General features: G+C 41.6%; 1 protein-coding gene across 8 annotated transcripts in view; it reads right to left on the bottom strand.

Moving 5' to 3' along the window:
* The window catches only part of ctnna2 (catenin (cadherin-associated protein), alpha 2), a 1471852-nt gene that overhangs the window by 1368105 nt on the left and 79769 nt on the right, over positions 1-23978 (bottom strand). For all 8 annotated transcript variants that reach the window (XM_041198108.1, XM_041198115.1, XM_041198125.1 and 5 more), the window contains one exon: positions 22751-23017. In XM_041198108.1, the coding sequence (XP_041054042.1) occupies positions 22751-23017 (267 nt within the window). The remainder of the gene's footprint in view (positions 1-22750; positions 23018-23978) is intronic.

The following is a 23978-nucleotide window of genomic DNA, read 5'->3' as shown; positions in this document are numbered from 1 at the left end:
GGCACCCATGAGGCACTGTGGGCCATCAGCAACAGCAGAATTGTACTCAACCGCAATCTGTAACCACATGGCCCGACATATCCCCTTCCCTAGCATTACCACCAAGTCAGGGGATCAACCCTGGTTCAATGAAGAGTGCAGAAGGGAATGCCAGGAGCAGCACCAGACATACCTAAAAATGAGATGTCAACCTGGTAATGCCATCACACATGACGACTTGTATGCCAAACAGCATAAGCAGCAAGTGATAGACACAATTAAGTGATTCTACAACCAACAGATCAGATCTAAGCTCTGCAGTCCTGCCACATCCAGCCAGTGGTGGACAAGTGAACAACTCACTGGAGGAGGAGGCTCCACAAATATCTCCATTCTCAATGATGGAGGAGGCCAGTACATCAGTGCAAAAGATAAGGCTGGAGCATTTGCAACAATATTCAGCCAGAAATGCCATTTCAGCATCCCTTGGAGGTCCCCAGCATCAGTTGCCAGTTTTCAGCCAATTTGATTCACTCCACGTGATATCCAGAAATGGATGAAGACACTGAACACCGAAAAGGCTGTGGGCCCTGACAGTATTCCAACAATAGTACTGAAGACATGTGCTCCAGAATTGGCCAAGCCCTTAGCCAAGCTGTTCCAGTACAGCTACAACACTGGCATCTACCTGGTTATGTGAAAAATTGCCCAGCTTTGTCTATACACAAGAAGCAGGATAAATCCAACTCAAACAAGTACCACCCCATCAGTCAACTCTCGATCATCAGTAAAGTGTTGGAAGTAGTCATCAACAGTGCTATCAAGCAGCGCTTGTTTCATAATAACCTGCTCACTGACACTCAGTTCTACTAGTGTCACTCAGCTTCTGACCTCACTACAGCCTTGGGTCAACCCAAAGAGCTCAATGCCAGGAGAGGTGAGAGCGAGATAAAAGCAAAAGAACTGCCCTTGACATCAAGGCAGCATTTGACTGAGTGTGGCATCATGGAGCCCTAGCAAAACTGGAGTCACAGAATCACACAGTGCAGAAGAGGCCCTTCGGCCCATCGAGTCTGCACAGACACGTGAGAAACACCTGACCTACCTACCTAATCCCATTTACCAACACTTGGTCCATGGTTATGACGTGCCAAGTGCTCATCCAGGTACCTTTTAAAGGATGTGAGGAAACCCGCCTCCACCACCCTCCCAGGCAGCACATTCCAGACCATCACCACCCTCTGGGTAAAAAGGTTTTTCCTCACCAGGAAACATCCTGGTGAATTTCCTCTGCACCCCCTCCAGTGCAATCACATCTTTCCTATAATGTGGCGACCAGAACTGCTCACAGTACCCCAGCTGTGACCTCACCAAGGTTCTATACAACTCCAACATGACCTCCCTACTTTTGTAGGGACCGTCGATAGGAATCAGGCAACAGAGTCGATGGGAATCGGGGGAAAAAATCTCCGCTTATTGGAGTCATACCTAGCACAACTGAAGATGGTTGTTGTTGGAGGTCAATCATCTCAGTTCCAGGACTTCAGTGCAGGGTTTCCTCACGGAAGTATCCTAGGCCCAACTACCTTCAGGTGCTTCATCAATGATCTCCATCAGGAGTGGGGATGTTTGCTGATGATTACACAATGTTCAGCACCATTCACTGCTCCTCAAATACTGAAGCAATCCATATCCAAATGCAACAAGACCTGGACAACATCCAGGCTTGGGCTGGCAAGTGGCAAGTAACATTCGTACTCCGCAAGTGTCAGGCAATGAACATCTCCAACAAGAGAGAATCGAACCATTACGCCTTGACATTTAATGGCATTACTATCACTGAATCCCCCACTATCAACATCCTGAGGGTTACTGTTGACCAAAAGCTGAACTGCACTAGCCATAGAAATACAGTGGCTACAAGAGCAGGTGAGAGCCTAGGAATCCTGTGGTGAGGAACTCACCTCCTGATGCTCCAAAGCCAATCCCCCATCTATAAGGCACAAGTCAGGAGTGTGATGGAATACTACCACTTGCCTGGATGATTGCAGCTCAAACAACACTCAAAAAATCTGACACCATCCAGGGCAAAGCAGCCTGCTTGACTGGCACAGACATTCCCTTCCTCCACCACCAACACAGTAGCAGCAGTGTATACCATCTACAAGCACTGCAAAAACTCATGATCGGTTCTTTAGACAGCACCTTCCAAACCCACGGCTACTACCATCCAGAAGGCCAAGGGCAGCAGTCACATGGGAACACCGAGATAAAAACAAAAAACTGCAGATGCTGGAAATCCAAAACAAAAACAGAATTACCTGGAAAAACTCAGCAGGTCTGGCAGCATCGGCGGAGAAGAAAAGAGTTGACGTTTCGAGTCCTCATGACCCTTCAACAGAACTAGGTGAATCCAAGGAGAGGGGTGAAATATAAGCTGGTTTAAGGTGGAGGGGGTGGTGTGGTTGTAGGGACAAGCAAGCAGTGATAGGGGCAGATAATCAAAAGATGTCACAGACAAAAGAACACAGAGGTGTTGAAGTTGGTGATATTATCTAAATATGCTAATTAAGAATGGATGGTAGGGCACTCAAGGTATAGCTCTAGTGGGGGGGGGCATAAAAAATTTAAAAATAATGGAAATAGGTGGGAAAAGAACAATCTATATAAATTATTGGAAAAAACAAAAGGAAGGGGGAAGAAACAGAAAGGGGGTGGGGATGGAGGAGGGAGGTCAAGACCTAAAGTTGTTGAATTCAATATTCAGTCCGGAAGGCTGTAAAGTCCCTAGTCGGAAGATGAGGTGTTGTTCCTCCAGTTTTCGTTGGGCTTCACTGGAACAATGCAGCAAGCCAAAGACAGACATGTGGGCAAGAGAGAAGGGTGGAGTGTTAAAATGGCAAGCGACAGGGAGGTTTGGTTCATTCTTGCGGACAGACCGCAGGTGTTCTGCAAAGCGGTCGCCCAGTTTATGTTTGGTCTCTCCAATGTAGAGGAGACCACATTGGGAGCAACGAATGCAGTAGACTAAGTTGGGGGAAATGCAAGTGAAATGCTGCTTCACTTGAAAGGAGTGTTTGGGCCCTTGGACGGTGAGGAGAGAGCAGCACCTCATCTTCCGAAGTCATTACTGCCTAGATGTCCCCTACTTTTACTCATCTTACCTGCTCTGGTTCATTCCCCATTACTCGATCCAATACCAAATCTTCCCTTGTTGGGATTTTTACGTATTGGTTTATAAAGTAGCCCTATACACATTCTAGAAACTCTATTCCCTTATCCCTTTACGTAACTCTGCTCTCCAGTTAATAAAAGGATGGCTGAAATACCCCATGATTAATTTTATATGTTGCTGTATTTGCTCAAGTTTAAAAGATTGAGGGCATTGAAAAGAATGAAGGAATTCAATAGGGTAGATGCAGAGAAAGTATTTGCTCTGGTGTGGGAATCCAAAACAACATTAAAGTAGAACTAGCTCAGAAATTAGGCAGCACTGTTTCCGTAAAATGTAGTAGAAATCAAGAACCCACTCCCCCAAAAGATTTGAATGCTGGATCAACTGAAAATTTCAACACTATAATCTATAGATATTTGTTACGTAAGGCAATCAAAAGATGGAACAAAGTAAATGGAGATGAGGTATAGATCTGCCAGGATCAAATTGAACAGATCAGATTTGAGGGACTGAATGGCCTACACCTGTCCCTATGAATCAGCCCCACTTCAGCTGTCTCATGCAATGAAGTTTTGCTACAAATGTTGAAAATATATGTTTTTCTTTCTTTAATTGATTATCCTCCTCCTATCCCGCTGGGATACAGTTCAACTAGTGACATTTTCACCCCAGCAGTCATTATTCAATCAAGAGTTTTAATATAGAGTGCCAGAAGGTCATTTGAATGTTGTGATTCAAGTCCAATCAGGTCATCACCCTGTATGTTTATGTGCAGCTGGGAGCAATAGATTGAGATTACTGGCAGGAACATTTTCTCATTCCTAACCCTGGATGCTGAGACAACCCTAATGAAGATATCAAATTCAATATGAACGAGAATCAAGCATAGGACTTTTCTGGTCGATACAGTTCAATTATTCACTAGATAAACAAAGCCATTACCAAAACATTAATGTTAAACATGAATTATTTTTATGTTGGTTAAAGAAAGTTAACAACAGTCAGTTTTTCGCTAACCGGAAGTTTTAATTCCATTTGTTTTTGCAGATTGGAGAAATCTACAATAGAGTAATTAACTCCACAATGTAGGGTATCAAATTATTCTTGCACCAGCAGTACAGCTGCCCCATTAGAAACACTGCTGAGATTTACTTTCTTCCAAATGTATCTTGGAAGGTCAATTTACTTCAAAAGTTTTATTTTGCAGGTAATTTTAAAGCCATTCTTATTTTAAAATTCTGATACCCAAATTAGTGCCTATATGTAAATATGCATAATAACAAACAATATCAGAGAGGAAAAATTAGATAATGCTTCTTAACAAACAGTGCAGCCCTGGCTGTTTAGCAGAAAATGATGTCCGATAGAATTAAGAATGGATACCTAGACAAGATCATTAAAGTGAGATCCACCAAAAATGGCTTGTTTTAACTTTTTTGTAAAGCACTTTGGGACATTTTACTATGTTAAAGACACTACACAAATGTTGCTGTTAGTTTGGTGACATGCTTTTCAGGTGGTTGGTTTGCTAATGTCGTAGCAGTGCAGTATATTAACACAACCTCAACAGTGCAAGCTTTGGCTTCTGATAAATTTAAAGAAATGGATATTCGCCCACATTGTGCTGCCACCCTCAGTATATGCCTTTAGGAAGACAGCCAGCAAAACAACTGGATCTTATGTATTTAAGAACATAAGAAATAGGAGAAGTAGGGCATTCAGCCTTCGAGTCCTCTCTGTCATTCAATGAGATCATGGCTGATCTTCTACTTCAACACCATTTTCGTGCAGTATCCCCATATCCCTCAACGTTTTTAAAATGTAGAAATCTATCAGTCTTGAACATTCTCAACAACTGAGCCTCCAGAGTCCTCTGGGACAGATTCACCACCCTCAGTGAAAAAATTCCTCCTCATCTTAGTCCTAAATGACCTGCCCCTTATTCTGATACTGTGTCCCCTGGTTCTAGACATCCAGTCAGGGCAAACATGCTTCCTGTATCTATCCTGTAAGAATTTTGCATATTTAAATGAGATCTCCTCTCATCCTCCCAAACGCCAGAGAATAAAGGCCTAGTTTATTTAGTCTTTCCTCATAGGGTGATCCCTCCATCCCAGGAATTAATTCAGTGAACCTTTGTTGCACTGCCTCTATTGGAAGTACATCTTTCCTTAGGTAAGGAAACCAAAACTGCACACAATACTCCAGGTGCAGTCTCACCAAGGCTCTATATAAATTGCAGTAAGGCATCATTAATCTTATACTTAAATCCTCTTGTAATAAAGGCCAACATACCATTTGCTGCCTTAATTTCTTGCTGTACCTGCACGTTAGCTTTGAGTGGCTCATGCACCCAAGTCCCTTTGTAGTTCAACATTTCCCAGCCTCTCAGTTTATTTAAGTCATATTCTGTATTTCTGTTTTTCCTACCAAAGTGGCTAACCTCACATTTTTCCATATTGTATTCCATTTACCAAATTTTTGCCCACTAGCTCAGCATCTCCAAATCCCCTGAAGCATTTTTGCATCCTCCTCAACTCACATTTCCACCTAGATTTGCATCATCTGCAAACTTGGAAATATTACCTTTAATCCCCACATCCAATCATTGATATGGATTGTGAATAGATGGGGCCCAAGAACTGATCCTTGCCGTACTCCACAAGTCACAGCCTGCTGAAAATGATCCATTTATTCCTTTTCTGTTTTCTGTCCATTAAACAGTTCTCAATCCATGCCAGTATATTCCCCCCCAATCCCATGTGCTTTACTTTTTCTTACTAATCCCTTGTGCGGGACTTTATCAAAAGCTTTGTGAAAATTTAAATATACCACATCCACCAGCTTCCCTTTACCTATTCTTCTAGTCATATCCTCAAGGAGACTCCAAGTTTGTTAAACATGATTCCCCTTTCATAAATCCATGCTGATTCTGCCCAATCCTACCATTATTTTCTAAGTTTCCTGTTATCACATCCTTTATTATGGATCCTAGCATTTTCCTTACTACTCAGGCTATCAGGTCTGTAGTTCACATTTTATTGCGTCAGGGGTCAGGAAAAATAGTGTTCTGTCTCAGGAAGGGGAAAGGAACTTTCACTATATCATCTTCTTAACATTGCCATGTCTAGTAGAATAGAGTGGGTTCACTGTATTTTAAAAACAGCAAAGGGTATTCATATTTAGTGCTGTTAGTATTATAGATATTTTGATTTATGGAAAATATTTGTCAATTGTTAACTTTGATTTTTCCTTATGTTTCACTGTTACGTTTTAACATGTGGGGAATTTGAAAGCAAAGGGGTAGGTGAAAAGGAAGAGGAATCAAGAGACCTAGTTCCAGGCAAGTCTGGTAAAGTAAGAGCAGCGAATGGTTTAACAAAGAACCAAGAGGTGGTATGGAGTGAGGTCGTGTAGAGATTTAAAAATAAGGAAGACATGGAAATCAAAGCATTGATAAACGTGGGCTTTTCAAGAGTGGAAGGTGATTCTAGATTTATTCTGAACTTTCCAGGAGCAGCAGCTTAAAAACGATGAGCAGATAAAGGAAAACTATATTAAAGGAAGAGAACTTATTGAAGAACATATTTTATATTAAACAAAATTGGTGAACAAAGTTAAGATGAATTTATCATTTCCATTTTCAAAAATGCTACCAGAATTTTAAGTCTGCACCACAAATTTTAAGAAGTCTGTTTTCTGAAGAGCACTAACCTAAAGAAAAACCAGGATTCTAGCCTTGTGTGAAACTGATTTATTTAGGAGTGAGGGATAGGACTCCGACCTTCTTGACTGCCAGTCACGGTTACATTGGAGACAGGCTAGCAATGTCTATGTCAAAAGTCATCCAAATATCTGTAAGTTACCAACGTTGGGAAATGGACAAAGTAACAGGTGCACAGTTATAACGCTTAACATAATCTGTTTTCAGCACCAATAATATCCAGGCCTAAACTGGAGAACCTATTTATTGTGTGTGGCTTATTCTCATGAAAGCTCACCCAGCCTCTAATGAAAGAAGTATTATCAATGTCAAACAGAATCTGATGTATTCTGATTTTTTATCTCCCTCTGCTGGTTAATAACTTTACTGTTGCACAGCACCACAGAACACAAAGCAAATTCATTGTTTGCTCAGTAGGATTCAAAGGTCAATGTCTAATCATAATCCAATTATGATCAGCAGTTACTGTACTTTATTTAAATGCTGACTAGTGGAACTACTTCAGTTCTCAATAACAACATGGGTATTTTTTATTATATATGATAAAAAAAGATGTTTTTGTTTAAGAAGTTCAATTTTTTTTGCTTCAGTTTGTATATGCCAATGTCCGTTTTCCCTCTTGTTAAATTAACATTCAAAACAAAATCAGGGCAATATAAACAGAGCATGGAAAGCTCAATATAGTCTGTAATCTTTACACTGGAATGCAATTTTGTTCAATAACCTAGCAATCTCAAACTTTTCTCTCCAATTCTGGAATGTTACATTCTGGAGTGTGTATATAAGCTCCTTTAATATGCCTGCATAATCACAGAATGTATTAAAATTATCTAATTTAATATTAAAATTGCAGTTTGACTGTGGGTGTGAGTGATATCTGCTCAAAATATGGCAGTCCACAGCATAGAAAGGTCAGTTCACCAACCAAAATGCAGATATTTAAATTTTGAAAGAAGGGAAAAAGCAGTACCTTAAATTAACTTCGAAATGTTCCCTTTTTATTCTTTTCAAAGGCAGGGTATGGTTAAATGACGGTTACAGTAAATGTGAAATTAGAGGCGTATACAAAAACAAGGAAAAGATTTGGAATAGTAAGAAGGTTATTACAAAAACAAATTACATTTATATAGCACCCAGAAGATAGTAAAGCACCCCAAGGCATTTCACAGAAGGGTTATGAAACAAAATTTCACTGAGCCAAGGAAGGAGAAAATCAGCCAGGGTCTTGCGATAGCGATGTACTTCATTTAAAACTATGCACTTACCTTTCTCGTAACCTGCAATGGGAACTTGCTCTCCCAGTTGCAGCGTGGAACCATCCCTGTGCTAACTGGCGAGGCCTAGTGGTAAGGAGCAAGGCTCAATTGCAGCAAAGCCACACCACCATTAGCATCATGAGCACTTGATGTCAGGTGAGCGTTTGCAATGATTTTAAACATTTTCTTTAATCTATTTTTAATTCCAACTCCCCCACCCCCCCCCCCCCCAAACTCTTCTCCAACACCAGCAGGGCTGAAGAGCCACTGGACAGAGAGATAGGGTGACCGGGCAAGGGATACTTAAAGCCAATGGTGCTGATGTGGTATTGTGCGCAAAGCCGGGCAGGGGGTGGTGATGTGCAGAGCCAGGAGTGCAGGAGTGTTTTAACATTCCTGCTGATTTAAAGGCACATGCACGCAAGCAGGGTCTATGCCAGCTAGGAGCAGCCCTATGTAAATCTGTATAAATATAGATGCAAGTCCATGGCAATTAGTCCAAGTTTACATGCTGACTCGTTCCAGCGGGTTCCATCAGTGTGGGCTCCCCCAAACCCCATTCAGACAAGATGCATATTCCAAAATTCCAGCACAAGTTTGCTCCCCGAAGTTGCAACGGCATTGCAGCCCTCAACAATAACAAATGTCTCAGTAAGATCCAGGCCATTAAGACAAATGAGCTAAAGCTTTGACAAGAGGCAGGTTTTAAGCACCTTGAGGAGAAGAGACAAGAGGAGAGGCAGATGTTTAGGGAGGGGATTCTAGAGCTTAGGGCCTTGGAAGCTGAAAATATGGCTCCTAATGGTGGAGCAATTAAAATCTCAAGGTCAGAATTATAGGAGTGTAAATATTTCAAAGGTTGTGCGGCCCTCACTCGAAAAACTCAATACATCCAGGACAAAGCAGCCCGCTTCCACCATTTTAAATATTCATCCCCCTCCCACACCCCCATCCAAAGGGTTCTTCAACACCACCTTCCAAACTTTCGACTTCTACCACCTAGATGGACAAAGCATGCAGGCACATGGGAGCAGCACCATCTGGAAGTTTCCCAACATATATACACCATTCTGACTTGGAAATATATCACCGTCATCTACATTGGGTCAAAATGCTAGCACACACTGCTGAATTTTACTGTGGGTTTTGGGGCACAATCGGGCCAAATGCAAGTTCCAAGCCTGCACTCACCAACAGCAAGGTCAGCACAGCGGTTTCACCACAGGTAGCCTCTTAATTGGCCACCTGGCTGTCCAATTAAGAAAAGCAGGCAGGTTTCTGGTGTTGCAAGCCCAATTACAAGGCTGGGAGCTCTGAAATTCCAGCAGCACCTGGAGAAGTGGGCACAGCTGAGGTAGGTCAGAGTCCTCAGGAGTGCTTCAAGACTGAGATGCTCTTGTACAGATAAACAGAAATTAAAATTAAGACCACATCAATCACAGAGCAAATCCCTCCTGGGGGAATCCATTGAGGACGTGGGGGCTGTTTTTCTGACCAGTGGTCTCTCTGTGGGGCATGCAGACTTTGGCTCTGATGGCCCCCCCAGACTCTCACAGATGACCATCTCCATGAAGCTGGTACCCTCTTCATTCAGTGGGGAGCCACACGGCTGTCAGAAAAATGCCTGCAACTCCCTACAAAGGCCCTTAATAGTGCCTTTAATTATGTAATTTGGCCTCCTTGGACTAGAGCTGGCAACCAATCCGCCTCGCTCCTGCATCTGGGAAAATTCTCCAGCTGCGTAACTGCATCAGGTGCCATCCCAACACGGTTCCACACTATTTGACCAGCCTTGCTCTTCTGTTCTGCTCTGTTAGTTTAAAAAGGCAGCTCAGTACCACAATCTACTCGAGCAAAATTAGGGATAAGCAATAAATGCTGGCCTTGCCATTGATGCCCACATGCCATGAATGAATAATAAAAAAGATATGGAAACTGATGCAGTGTTTTTGGATGTTGCTAAGGGGCAGCATATAGATTTTATTCCGTTAATCCAGCCGCGTGGCATGGAGTTTCCGAATCCAATGATACAGGAGATGCACTAGCATTTCTTGGTATATGCATCCCATTGTCTCGTCCTGATCCATAATAATAGCCCAAATTGTCAATGTTGAGTTATTAGTTGTAATTAACTATTGATGTGAAAGAAAATTTCAGTATTGGTTAGAAGCGCATCATTTTAAGTCCTTTTATAATAGTTACATGTGGTACTGTTTTTAGTTAGGCTGGTAGGTTCAATATTGCTGAATTAGCACATTTTTGGAGTTGACATGTGGGAGATGCTAAAATCAGCTGATTTTTTACTTCATTTTCTATAGTGCTCCAGATGAAGAAAAACATTTCAAAGCATTTCATATGAAAGTTGTAAATTGGACACAAAGCAGAAGACAGACATGATGCCATGCTACTAAAGGTGACCCTGGTACCACATCATTGAGCTTTTCCTTCCAGGAGCTCCAGCAGCTGCTCGGTTATTGTATGCATCCCTCACATGCCTACACAGTACTAGAATCTGTTTTTGTTGACCAGGTGACCTTTTGCAACCATCATAGTTCCTTCTGAGGTGCCTAATCTTCAGTCACCAACAGATTTTCAATTGTCATCATCACTTCAGTACAACATGCCCTTTTAATAACTTTCATCGGGTACTGTTCAACACTCTTGCATAAATGCATTCCAACATCCATCATGGGCTGTTGCCTTTGGTTATGTTATAATGCTATTCTATTCAAGACTAACAAAATAAAGCCACTTTTGCACAAGCAATTTCAAATAAAAAGTTATTCAAAAATAACATTGTGTAGTTCTGGGTGCCACATCATAGGAAGGACGTGAACATATTGGAGAGAGTGAAGAAGAGGTTTACAAGAATGGTTCCAAGGATCAGAAACTTCAGCTATTGGAGATTTGGGACTGTTCTCCTTGAAGGGAAGGCAGCTAAGAAGCATTTTGCATCTGTCTTCCCTGTAGAAGACACACGTTCCATGCCAGAAACAAACAACAACCTATGGGCTAAAAAGAGTGAGGAAATTAGGGAAATTAATATCTGCAGAGATAAAATATTAGAGAAAATTAAGGGGCTAAAATCTAACAAATCCCTGGGATCTGATGGCCTACACGCAGAGTTCTAAAAGAAATAGCTGGATTAACTTGCTATGATTTTCCAAAATTACTTAGATTCAGGAACAGATTGGAAGCTGGCAAATGTTGTGCTGCTTGTCAAGAAAGAAGGGACAGAGAAAACAGTGAACTACAGGCTAGTTAGCCCAACATGAGTTGTTGGGAAAATACAGGAATCTATTATGAAGTCTTAGCAACATGCTTAGAAAAGCACAGCACAATTAAAACAAGATAACATGGTTTTACTAAAGGGAAATACTGTTTGACAAATTTAGAGTGTTTTGAGGATGTAACTAGTAGGGTAGATAAAAGGGAACAGTAGATGTAGTATACTTTCCAAAAAGGATTTGATAAGATTCCACACAAAAAGGTTAATAGGTAAGATAAGAGCTCATGGAATTGGGGGTAATATATTATCATGGATAGAGGATTGGTTAACAAATAGAAGACAGAGAATGGGGCTTTTTCAAGTTTACAGGCAGTGAATAGTGGAGCGCCACAAGAATCATTGCTGGGGCCTTAGGTATTTACAATATATATTAATGACTTGTAATTGTTGATGTTCAAAGAGACTCAAGTGTGCTTGTACAAGGAACACAAAGTTACTGCAAGCAATTCGGAAGGCAAATGGCATGTTGGCCTTTATTGCACGGGGTCTGGAGTATAAGAATAAAGGCTTGTTACAGCTGTACAGGGTTTGGGTGAGTTAACATTTGGAGTATGGTGTGCAGTTTGGTCTCCACATTCAAGAAAGGATGTATTTGAATTGGGAGGTGGTAGTGCAAAGGTTCACTAAATTGGCACCTGGTTGTCCTATGAGGAGAGGCTGAGCAAATTGGGCTCAAAGTATCTGGAGTATAGAAGAATGAGAATCTCATTGAAACCTACAAAATTCTGAACGGTGGATGTTAAGAAATTGTTTCCACTGGTTGGAGAATCTAAAACATGGGCACAGTGTCATAGTAAAGGACCCATCTTTTAGGACTGAGATGAGGAGAAATTACTTCACTCAAAGGATTGTGAATCTTTGGAATTCTCTACCCCACAGGGTTGTCGATGCTTCATCATTGAATACATTTAAGGAGGTCCGTCAGGGAATTAAGAGATAAGGGGAGCAGGCAGGCAGAAAAATGGAGTCTAAGCCCAAGATCAGCCATGATCGTACTGATTGGTGGAGCAGGCTCAACAGGCCATGTGGTCTACTCTTGCTCTTGTATGGTATATACAAGGTGCGGTATATGTAATGTTTTTAGGAAACAAGCAGATGGCATTAGTTTCATTTTTAAAATAATTTCCCATCAACGAAACTAAAGGAAAATCACAAATTACATTATATATTTTACATTTTTTTTATATACATTCCCTCATAATTTTTAAAATATATATTTTCTCATTGTAAGTTACAATATTCCCCCCCAACAACTGGAACAAAAACATACAATAGAGGACGACAGTTAAAACTTTAAGATTGTCAGTAAGGCTTGCAGTGTGGTGTTTGCTGTGTGTACAGGAAGTTACATGTATTAATACACAGGGCCTGTTCTTTGCAGGCATAAAGAACATGGACACACATTGCACCTGTTGCAGCTAAACAAAATAAGGGACAGACATTTGTTGGTTCATTCCCCAGGGCAATGTCTTGACTCATCAGTCAAGCTGCCTGGTTTAAAATTGAAACAATGCCTGGCTGTTAACCCTCTGTTACAATCTCCTGGTGCATTCTCCATGACAACACCTCTTACCAACCACCAAGCACTCTCTTCACCAAAGTAGAAATCGTTGTTTTCCCCTTATATTGCTATTCTTGAGAATTGTCCTGATGGACACTACTACACCACTTGGACTGCAGTGGTTCATGAAGGCAGCTCATCACCACCACCATCTCAAGGTCAATTAGGGATGGGCAATAATTGCTGGCCTAACCAGCGACACACATTCCATGAATGATTTTTTTTTAATTAGGAAAGCTAACAGAATGTTATCGTTTATTGCAAGGGAAATTGAATACAAAAGTAGGGAGGCTATGCTTCACATATACAAGGCATTGGTGAGACAACATCTGGAGTACTCTTTGCATTATTGGTCTCTTTCTTTAAGGAAGGATGCAAATGCACTCGAGCAATTCAGAGGAAGATCATGAAACTAATACCCCGAATGGGCCGGTTGTCTTGAGGAAAGGTTGGACAGGCTAGGCTTGAACTTGCTAGATTTCAGAAGAGTAAGAGGTGGCTTGACTGAAACAACTATGATCCTCTGGGGTCTTGACAGGGTGGATGTGAAGAGGGTGCCTCCTCTTTTAGTAGAATCTAGAACTAGGGGTCACTGTTTAAATATAAGGGGCCACCCATTTAAGTCAGAGATGAGGAGAGATTTTCTGAGGGTCATGAGTCATTGGAACTCTCTTCCTTGAAAGGCAGTGCAGACAGAGTCTTTGAATATTTTTAAGGCAGAGGTAGATAGATTCTTGATAAGCAAGAGGGTGAAACGTTATCGCGGTAAATGGGAATGTGGGGTTGAGGTTCAAAATCAGATAAACCATGATCTCATTGAATGGCTGTGCTTACAGTAGATCAACTTGCCAGCTCCAAGCTTTGGGGCAGGAGAATTAAAGGAGGAAAAGAAAAGCAGTTGGTGTGGTCAGCAGAGAAAAGGCTGCAAGTTCTTGGCGAGCTATCAAAGCAGGATGCAGGAGGGAGACGGTCTATACTCAAATAGACGCATTCTGCATTCGTCCTACTGTCGCCAGCTAGGGGGAGGAAGAATCATCGGAGCAAGTTTTACTGCTGATAGTGGATCTAGGAAACTCACCAGAAATAGAGGGAAGCACCTGGAGATGGTGAATCAGTTACTACTCAGTAAATTGGGAAAACGTGACATTGAAACATAGAAACTAGGAGCAGGAGTAGGCCATTCAATATGATCATGGCTGATCCTCTATCTCAACGCCATATTCCCACAATCTGTCCATACCCCTTGATGCTCCTAATATCCAAAAATTAATTAATTCTTGAACATACTCAGTGACTCGGCCTCCACAGCCTTCTGTGGTAGAGAATTCCACAGGTTGACCACACTCTCAGTGAAGGAATTTTTCCTCACTTCAGTCCTAAATGGCCTGCCCCATATCCTGAGACTGTGGCCCCTGGTTCTCGATTTCCCAACCAGGCGAAACATCCTCCCTGCACCCAGTCTGTCTAGCCCTGTTAGAATTTTATATGTTTCAATCAGATCCTCCCTCATTCTTTTATACTCCAGTGAATACAGGCCCAGTTGAACCAATCTCTCCTCATACCACTGTCCTGCCATCCCCAGTACCAGCCTAGTAAATCTTTGCTACACTCCCTCTATGGCAAGCATATCTTTTCTTAGGTAGGGGGCCAAAACTGCATGCAATACTCCAGGTGTGCGCTCACCAAGGCCCTGTATAACTGCAGTAAGACATTCTTTCTTCTGAACTCAAATCCATTTGCAATGAAGGCCAACATTACCATTTGTCTTCCTAATTGCTTGCTGCACCTGCCTGTTTACTTGCATTGACTGGTGAAGAAGGACACCCTTTGTACATCCACATTTCCCAATATATCACCATTTAAATAACACTGTCTTTGTTATTCACACCGAAGCGTATAACTTCACATTTATCCACATCATAGCGCATATGCCATGTGTTTGCCCACACGTACAGCTTGTCCAAATCACCCTGAATCCTCCTTGCATCCTTCTCACAACCCACCCAGTTTTGTCATGAGCAAACTTGGAAATATTGCATTTGGTTTCCTCACCCAAGTCTATATCCATGTGCTGATCTCTGTGGTAGACCACTGGTCATCACCCGCCATCTGGTCTGTCAACCAATTCTCAATCCATGCCAGTATGTTATCCCCAATCCCATGACCTTTAATTTTGCCCACTAGCCTCATGTGTAATCTTATCAAAAGCCTTCTTGAAATCCAAATACACCACATCCGCTGGTTCTCCATTATTTACTCTGCCAGTTAGCGCCTCAGAAAACTTCAAAAGATTAGTTCAGCATGATTTCCCTTTCATAAGCCCATGCTGATTTTGTCTCATCCCGTTAATGCTTCCCAAGTGTTCTGTTACCATGTCTTTTATAATAAACACTAGCATTTTCCCCACTACTGATGTTAGGCTAACTGGTCTGTAATTTTCTGTTTTCTCTCTCCCTCCTTTAAATAGTGGGGTTACATTTGCCACCCTCCGATCTATAGGAACTGCTCCAGGGTCTATAGAATTTTGGAAGCATCCAATATTTCCAGAGCCATTTCCTTTGGCACTCTGGGGTAAAGATTATTAGGCCCTGCTGATTTTTCAGCCTTTAACCCCATTAATTCCTCTAGCACCTTTTTTTTTTAAACAAACACTGATTTTCTTCAATTTCTCCCTCTCACTAGACCCTTGGTTCCCTAACATTTCTGGGAAATTATTTGTGTCCTCTTTTGTGAAGGCAGAACCAAAATGTGTGTTCAATCATTCTACCATGTCTTTGTTCCACAATATAAGGTCCCGCGATTCTGACTGTAAGGGAGTTACATTTGTATTCACTAATCTTTTTCTCTTCAAATATTTATCGAAGCTTTAATAATCAGTTTTTATGTTCCTTGCAAGTTTATTCATGCTCCATTTTCCTCTTCTAGCTCAATCTTTTTGTCCATGTTTGCTGAATTCTAAACTGCTCCCAATCCTCAGGCTTGCTGCTTTTTCTGGCAATTCTATGTCTCCTCTTTAGATCTAATACTATCCCTAATTTCTTTTGTAATATGGTTGAGCCACTGTTCCTGTTTTATTTTTGCACCTGACAGGGATGAATAATTATTGTAATTCATGCATATGTTCCTTAAATATTAGCCATTGTCTATCCACCATCAACCTTTTTAGCAAGGTTCCCCAATCCATCATTGCTAACTCGTGCCTCATACCCTTGTAGTTCCCTTTAGTTAGATGCAGAGCCCTAGTTTCGGATTCAACTTCTTCACTCTCCATCTTAATGAACAATTCTCTCATTTTATGGTCATTCTTCCCCAAAGGACCCTGCACAACAAGACTGTTAATTAATCTTCTCTCATTGCACAATACCCAGTCTAGGATAGTCCGCTCTATAGTTCCTCAATGTACTTGTCTAAAAAACCATCACGTACACACTCCAGGAAATCCTCCTCCACAGTATGACTGCTGGTTTGGTTTGTCCAAACTATATGTAGACTATTGTCACTCACGATTACAGTTGTACCTTTAGAAACATAGAAACTAGGAGGAGTAGGCCATTTGGCCCTTTGAGCATGCTCCGCCATTCATGATGATCATGGCTGATCATCCAACTCAATAGGCTGCTCCCGCTTTCTCCCCATGTCCTTTGATCCCTTTCACCCCAAGAGCTATATCTAACTCCTTCTTGAAAACATACTACTCAACTACTTTTTGTAGCGAATTCCACAGGACCACTACTCTCTGAGTGAAGAAATTTCTCCTCATCTCAGTCCTAAATGGTCTACCCCATATTCTCAGACTGTGACCCCTGGCTCTGGACTCCCCCACCATTGGGAACATCCTTCCTACATCTACCCTGTCTAGTCCTGTCAGAATTTTATAGATTTCCATGAGATTCCCCCCTCATTCTTCTGAACTCCAGCAAATATAATCCTAACTGACTCAATCTCTCCTCATATGTCAGTCCCACCATCAGGAATCAGTTGGGTAAACCTTTGCTGCACTCCCTCTATAGCAAGAACATCCTTCCTCAGATAAGGAGACCAAAACTGCACACTATATTCCAGGTGTAGTCTCACCAAGGCCCTGTACAGTTGCAGCAAGACATCCCTGCTCCTGTACTCGAATCCTCTGGCTATGAAGGCCAACTTATCATTTGCCTTCTTTACCACCTGCTGCACCTGCATGCTTACCTTCAGCGACTGGTGGACAAGAACACCCAGGTCTCGTTGCACATTCCTCCCCTCTCTCAATTTATAGCCATTCAGATAATAATCTGCCTTCCTGTTTTTGCTACCAAAATGGATAACCTCATATTTATCCACATTATACTGCATCTGCCATGCATTTGCCCACTCACTCAGCATGTCCAAACCACATTGAAGCATCTCTGCATCTTCCTCACAGCTCACCCTCCCACCCAGCTTTGTATCATCTGCAGATTTGGAGATATTACATTTAATTCCCTCATCTAAATCATTAATATATATTGTGAATAACTGGGGTCCCAGCTCCGATCACTGCGGTACCCCACTAGTCACTGCCTGCCATTTGGAAAAAGACCCATTTATTCCTACTCTTTGTTTCCTGTCTGCCTACCAGTTTTTTAACCATCTCAATACACTACCCCCCAATCCTATGCGCTTTAGTTTTACACGCTAATCTCTTACGTAGGACTTTGTCGAAAGCCTTCTGAAAGTCCAAATAAACCACATCCACTCGTTCCACCTCATCAACTCTACTAGTTACATACTTGAAAAATTCCAGTAGACTTGTCAAGCATGATTTCCCTTTTGTAAATCCATACTGACTCTGTCCAATTCCGCCACTGTTTTCCACGTGCTCAGCTATTAAATCTTTTCTAATGGACTGTAGAATTTTCCACATTACCAACGTCAGGCTGACTAGTCTATAATTCCCTTTTTCTCTCTGCCTCCTTTTTTAAATAGTGGGGTTACATTACCTACCCTCCAATCTGTAGGAGCTGTTCCAGAGTCGATAGAATCTCGGAAGATGATCATCAATGCATACGCTATTTCTCAGGCCAATTCCTTAAGTACTCTGGGATGTAGATCATCAGGCCCCAGGAATTTATCGGCCTTCAATACCATCAATTTCTCCAACACCATTTCCCTATTAATCCTGATTTCTTTCAGTTCCTCCCTCTCACTAAACCCTGTGTTCCCCAACATTTCTGGTATGTTTTTCATGTCCTCCTTTGTAAAGACAGAACCAAAGTATGTATTTAGTTTGTCAGCCATTTCTTTGTTTCCCCATTATAAATTCCCCTGTTTCTGAATGTAAGGGACCTATATTTGTCTTCACCAATCTTTTTCTCTTCACATACCTATAGAAACCTTTACAGTCAGTTTTTAACGTTCCCTGCAAGCTTACTCTCGTACTCTATTTTCCCCTTCTTAATCAATCCCTTGGTCCCCCTTTGCTGAATTCTAAACTGCTCCCAATCCTCAATTCTGTTGTTTTTCTGGCCAATTTGTATGCCTCTTCCTTGCATCTAATACTATCTCTAATTTCCCTTGTAAGCATTGGTTTGGCCACCTTCCCTGTTTTACTTTTGCGCCAGACAGGTATAAACAAATGTTGCAGTTCACCCATGCACTCTTTGAATGTTTGTCATTGCCTATCCACCGTCATCCCTTTAAGTAACGTTTTCCAATCCATCATAGCCACACGTGCCTCATGCCATCGTACTTTCCTTTATTAAGATTCAGCACCCAAGTCTCAGAATCAACTGCATCGCTCTCCATCTCAATGAAGAATTCCACCATTTTATGATCATTCATCCCCAAGGGGCTTCGCACAACTAGACTGCCAATTAATCCTTTCTCGTTACACAATACAGTTGAGGAAAGCCTGTTTTCTCGTTGGTTCCTCAATCTATTGGTCCAGAAAAACATCCCATATACACTCCAGGAATTCCTCCTCTATGGTATTGTGACGAATTTGATTTGCCCAATCTAAATGCATATTAAAGTCACCCATAATTACAAATATTCCTTTATTGCATGTGTATCTAATTTCCTTTTTAATGCCATTCCCAACATCAGCACTACAGTTTGGGGGTCTATATACAACCCCCACTAACATTTTTTGCCCCTTAGTGTTTCACAGCTCTACCCATACAGATTCCACATCGTCGGAGCTAATATCTTTCCTCATTATTGCTTTAATATCTTCTTTAAACCCCAGCAATGCAACTCCACTGCTTTTTCCTTTTTGTCTGTCCTTCCTAAATACTGAACACCCCTGGATGTTCAGTTCCCATCCCTGGTCACCCTGCAGCCATGTCTCCGTAATCCCGACTATATCATACCTGTTTACATCTATTTGCGTGGTTAATTCATCCACTATATTGCGAATGCTCCTTGCGTTAAGGCACAAAGCCTTAAGGCTTGTCTTTTTAACATTACTTGTCCTGTTCCCACTATTTTTCCACTGAGGCCCTGTTTGATTCTTGCCCTTGATTTCTCCATCACTTTTCTTATTCTGCTTTCTGTCTTTTGACCTTGTCTTTGATTCCCCTTCCTCTGACTCCTTGCATAGGTTTCCAGCCCCCTGCCATTTTAGTTTAAACCCTCCCCAACCACTCCAGCAAATGTTCCCCTTGGGACATCAGTGCCGGTCCTGCCCAGGTGTAACCCGTCCAGTTTGTACTGGTCCCACTTCCCCCAGATCCGATCCCAATGCCCCAGGAATCTGAAACTCTCTCCTTCACACCATCTTTTTAGCTATATATTCATCCGATATCTCCTGCTAATCCTACTCTGACTGGTACATGGCACTGATAGTAATCCTGAGATCACTACCTTTGAGGTCCTACTTTTCAACTTACTTCCTAACTCCCTATATTTATTGCATGCATCTCTAGTTTCCTGTTGAATGCCTTCCCTTATATCTCCATTACTGTTTGGGAGCCAATACACAACCCCCACCAACATTTTCTGCTCCTTGGGTGTTTTTTTTATCTCCACCCAGATTCCACATCTTGATTTTCTGAGCCAATATCCTTCCTCGCTATTGCATTGATTTCCTGCTTTACTAACAGTGCTACCCCACATCCTTTCCCTACTTGTCTGTCCTTCCTAAATATTGAATACCTCTGAATGCTCAGTTCCCATCCTTGGTCACCGTAATTGCAACTATATCATAACCATCTATATCTATTTGCACTGTTAATTCATCCACCTTATTGAGAAAGATCCGCACATTAAGATACATTGTCTTTAGACTTGTCTTTTTAACCTCATTAGTCATCTAAGCTTTATTTTGCACTATGACCCTATTTGTTTTTTGCCCTTGTTTTTTCTGCCTACCATTTTTGCTTCTTATTTTTCTGCCTTTTGTTTCTATCCTTGTTTCCCCCTCCTCTGTCTCCCTGCTCCGGTTCCCATCCCCTCGCCATTCTAGTTTCAACCCTCCCTGACAGCACTAACCAACACCTTCCTGAGGATATTGGTCCAGTCCTGCCCAGATGCAACCCATCCTGTTTGTACTGCTCCCACCTTCCCCAGAACAAGTCCTAATGTCCCAGAGATCTGAATTCCTCCCCCCCCCACCATTTCTTCAGGCACGTATTCATCAGATATATCCTGTTATTTCTAGTCTCGCTAGCGCATGTCACTGGTAGTAATCCTGAGATTACTATGTTTGAAGTCCTACCTTTTAATTTGTGTCCCAACTCCCTATATTCAGCTTGTAGGACCTCATCCTTTTTTTTTTTAAACCTATGTCGTTGGTATCAATATGCACCACAACCACTGGCTTTTCGTCCTCCCCCTTCAGAATGCCCTACAGCCTCAAAGACATCCTTGACCCTGGTACCAGGGAGGCAACATATCATCCTGGATCTCTTTTGCAGCCACAGAAATGTCTGTCCGTTCCCCTTACTATTGAATCCCCTATCACCACAGCCCACACACTCCTCTTCCTCCTCTCTTGTGCAGCACAGCTACTTGTGGTGCCATGGACTTAGCTCCTGCTGCTTTCTCCTGAGAAGTCGTCTCCCCCAGCAGTATCCAAAACGGTATATTTGTTAGAGAGGGGGATGGCCACAGGGAACACCTGCACTACCTACCTTCCTCTAATTTGCCCGGTGGTCACTCATCCCCTTTCTGCCTGTTTAGTCTTTACCTGTGGTGTAACCATCTTACTGAACGATTGTCCACGACAATCTCAGCAGCGCCGATGTTCCACAGTGAATCCACTCACCACTCCAGCTCTGAAATGCGGTTAGCCAATAGCTGCAGCTTGACACATTTCTTGCATACATCTTCGACAGGGACGCTGGAAGTGTCCATGACTTCCCACACAGTGCAGGAGGAGCATATCATGCGTGCGAGCTCTGTTGCCATGACTTCCCTTTAGATTAAGCTCGTTAGTTACTCCCTTTAAAGAATACTAGCTACTCAAAGGGCCTTACTCCACTTCAAACACTCCCACTATAGTCCAAAGTCCTCTCCTTATTTTGTTTAAGCTAATGGACTGCAGCAGTTTAATTAGTAGAGAAAGCAGAAATACTCACTTGACCCTACTTACCAATCAGCTGCCTCCCCTGTGTCGCCTCATTTTTTGAATTGTGACCTCACTTCGAACCCTCCTGCCTGAAGGTCCTGAGGGTACACCTCTCCTCTCCAATCTCAGCCTCTGTTCATCGCGCCCTTTCCTCTCCAGTCTAAAACTCACCTTCTTCCAACCCTAACAGCAACTTTTAGTTAATTGCTAAATTAAACAAAGACTAGACCTTAAATAGAATTTAACCCTTAAACTCCCTCGATAACCAATCTCCAACTGAAGCTCTCTGCTGCAGCCAAATACAGCACTCCTGTGCAGACCCATTAGAAGCTGGTAGTGACTGGACAAATTGCAATAAGGACTGTAATTCTGTGGAGAATGCAATGTGCGATAAGTCTAAAAGAGGAAAGTCCTTTCTGTAGTTTAAAGTGCAAGTTGCCTACAAAAATAGTGCTGATATGAATGTTTTAGTCATTTGTCATGGTAAAAATCTTGAAATGTGAAATCTTGTGTTATGCTTTTCAGCTATTAATGAGAAGTTTGAATGTCTTTTAAAACATTATTGGTCTCAACAGGGATTGTAACAATATGAAAATTCAAATACATTAAAACAAGTTTCTACTCTAGGTTAATAGGTAAAGAGCACTGATAAGGTGAACAATTTGGCACCACTTTAACAAACCTTCTCACCCCTATGGTTACAAGTTCAAATCCTTGAAGAAAACACGTCAATACAATAATGAAATTAAAATAAAAATAGAAAATGCTGGAAATACTGAACATGCCTGGCAGCATCTGTGGAGAGCAAAACAGAGTTAACATTTCAGGTCCATAGAATGTAGGCAGGGATCACAGCATTTCTTACCAGAGATAGAAAGAAAGGGAGACTAGGATATTATTTGGTCATTATTTTCCTGACTGTAAGCAAACTCAATACCTACCAAAAGGCTGAGGATCAAAGGTAGTACTACAAATAGCCTACAGAAAACTCAACCCACAAGACTTTCAATGTTGAATAAAGACCTTCATCAAAAAAAAAATTATTCAATTTTATTCACCTTAAATTTTGCACTAGAAGTTGTGGAAGAACAGGTGATCCAAATCCTCACTCTCAATTAAAGGACCTGAACACAAGTTGCTGTGACAGGAAGATAATAATTTGAATACCATTTTTAATTGTTAAGGCATGTGTGGGAAAAATCTGAAAACAAGCTATATAATATCCAAGGACCTACTTACATCAAATTCATTCAAAGCTGCAGCTAGTTCACCAATTCCAACAGGTCCATGTTTGTCATCTGGCACTGAAGTAGACTGGGCTGCATTTGAAATTCCAGCAATAGCCTCTTGTACTTGTTTGAAGACATAATCTCGATTCACTCTGGTAGCAGCTACATCAGGGTGTCGGAGGAATGCCTGAGAGGCAGTATAAAGCATGGTAGCATTCTTCTTCAAAGCACCTCGAGCAGCTGCCAATTCATCCCTGCAATGAAGATCTTTAAGCTCCTACAATTAGGAAACAAAAATAAATACATAATTTCTCAATAGAAACAGCTTTTTAAAATCATTCCTGGAATGAAGAGTTGCCTTACGAAGGTGAAGAGACCACGCAGGATTTTGGAAGCCAAATCTGTATGGTGCCCAACCAGCACAACATTTCATAAATGTCCTGTTACTCAAACTGATTTATTGTTTTGTGGATGGTCATGGTTGAAGAAACCCTCAAGATAACCTCGTGTGTGATCGCATCTCAGTTATCAGCCTTTTAGCAAGGCTGTTCCTGTTCAAGTCTGGGCAAACATTTTTCAAGCAGGCAAACCCAGCATACAATGGTTCAGAGAGTAAGGTGCTCTACTAAGAAAATTTCCAGTTTCAGACTGCTGGATTTTGGGCACTGTATGTAGCAGAAATCGAATTTGTGAACATCAATTACGAAAGGACAGCTGTGGAAAAGTCCACCCATTCACAGGAAATATGGCAGTAATAACGATAGAAGGGGCTAGGATTACATTTTAGACGATTTTCTAAACTGAGCCACTATGGAACATTTCTGTTGAAACTGCAATTTTTTGGATTTCCCCAGAAAATCTGTATCCTTATAAACATTTTTAACATATAGCACAAAATGAAGCAATATAGTAAAAAAAGGCTAACACAACACATCTTTTGACTATCATTGCCTTACTTCTCATTGCTGGGTTTACACAAATTAAGTTTACATTGCCCACTGATAAATACCTTTATGCAGGACTGATCAGCAGAAGCATTTATAGTCTTTAGTTTCAATGAAATCAGAATTCTCCAGTCTCAGTGATCCAACAATTGAAAAGAAACTTTTGAGAGGGTTATAAACGCAAATTTAAAAGCGTACATGCAAACAGGTTAATCAATGCATTGCATACATTAGAATAGATTTACTGCACACTTCCTACCCATAAACGTACAAAGTCAACTTAAAGCAGAGTTT

This window comes from Carcharodon carcharias, chromosome 1 (assembly GCF_017639515.1).
Source record: "Carcharodon carcharias isolate sCarCar2 chromosome 1, sCarCar2.pri, whole genome shotgun sequence".
Lineage (NCBI taxonomy): Eukaryota > Metazoa > Chordata > Chondrichthyes > Lamniformes > Lamnidae > Carcharodon > Carcharodon carcharias.
The sequence above is the reverse complement of the archived record's forward strand: the minus strand, read 5'-3'. Positions and strand labels throughout refer to the sequence as shown.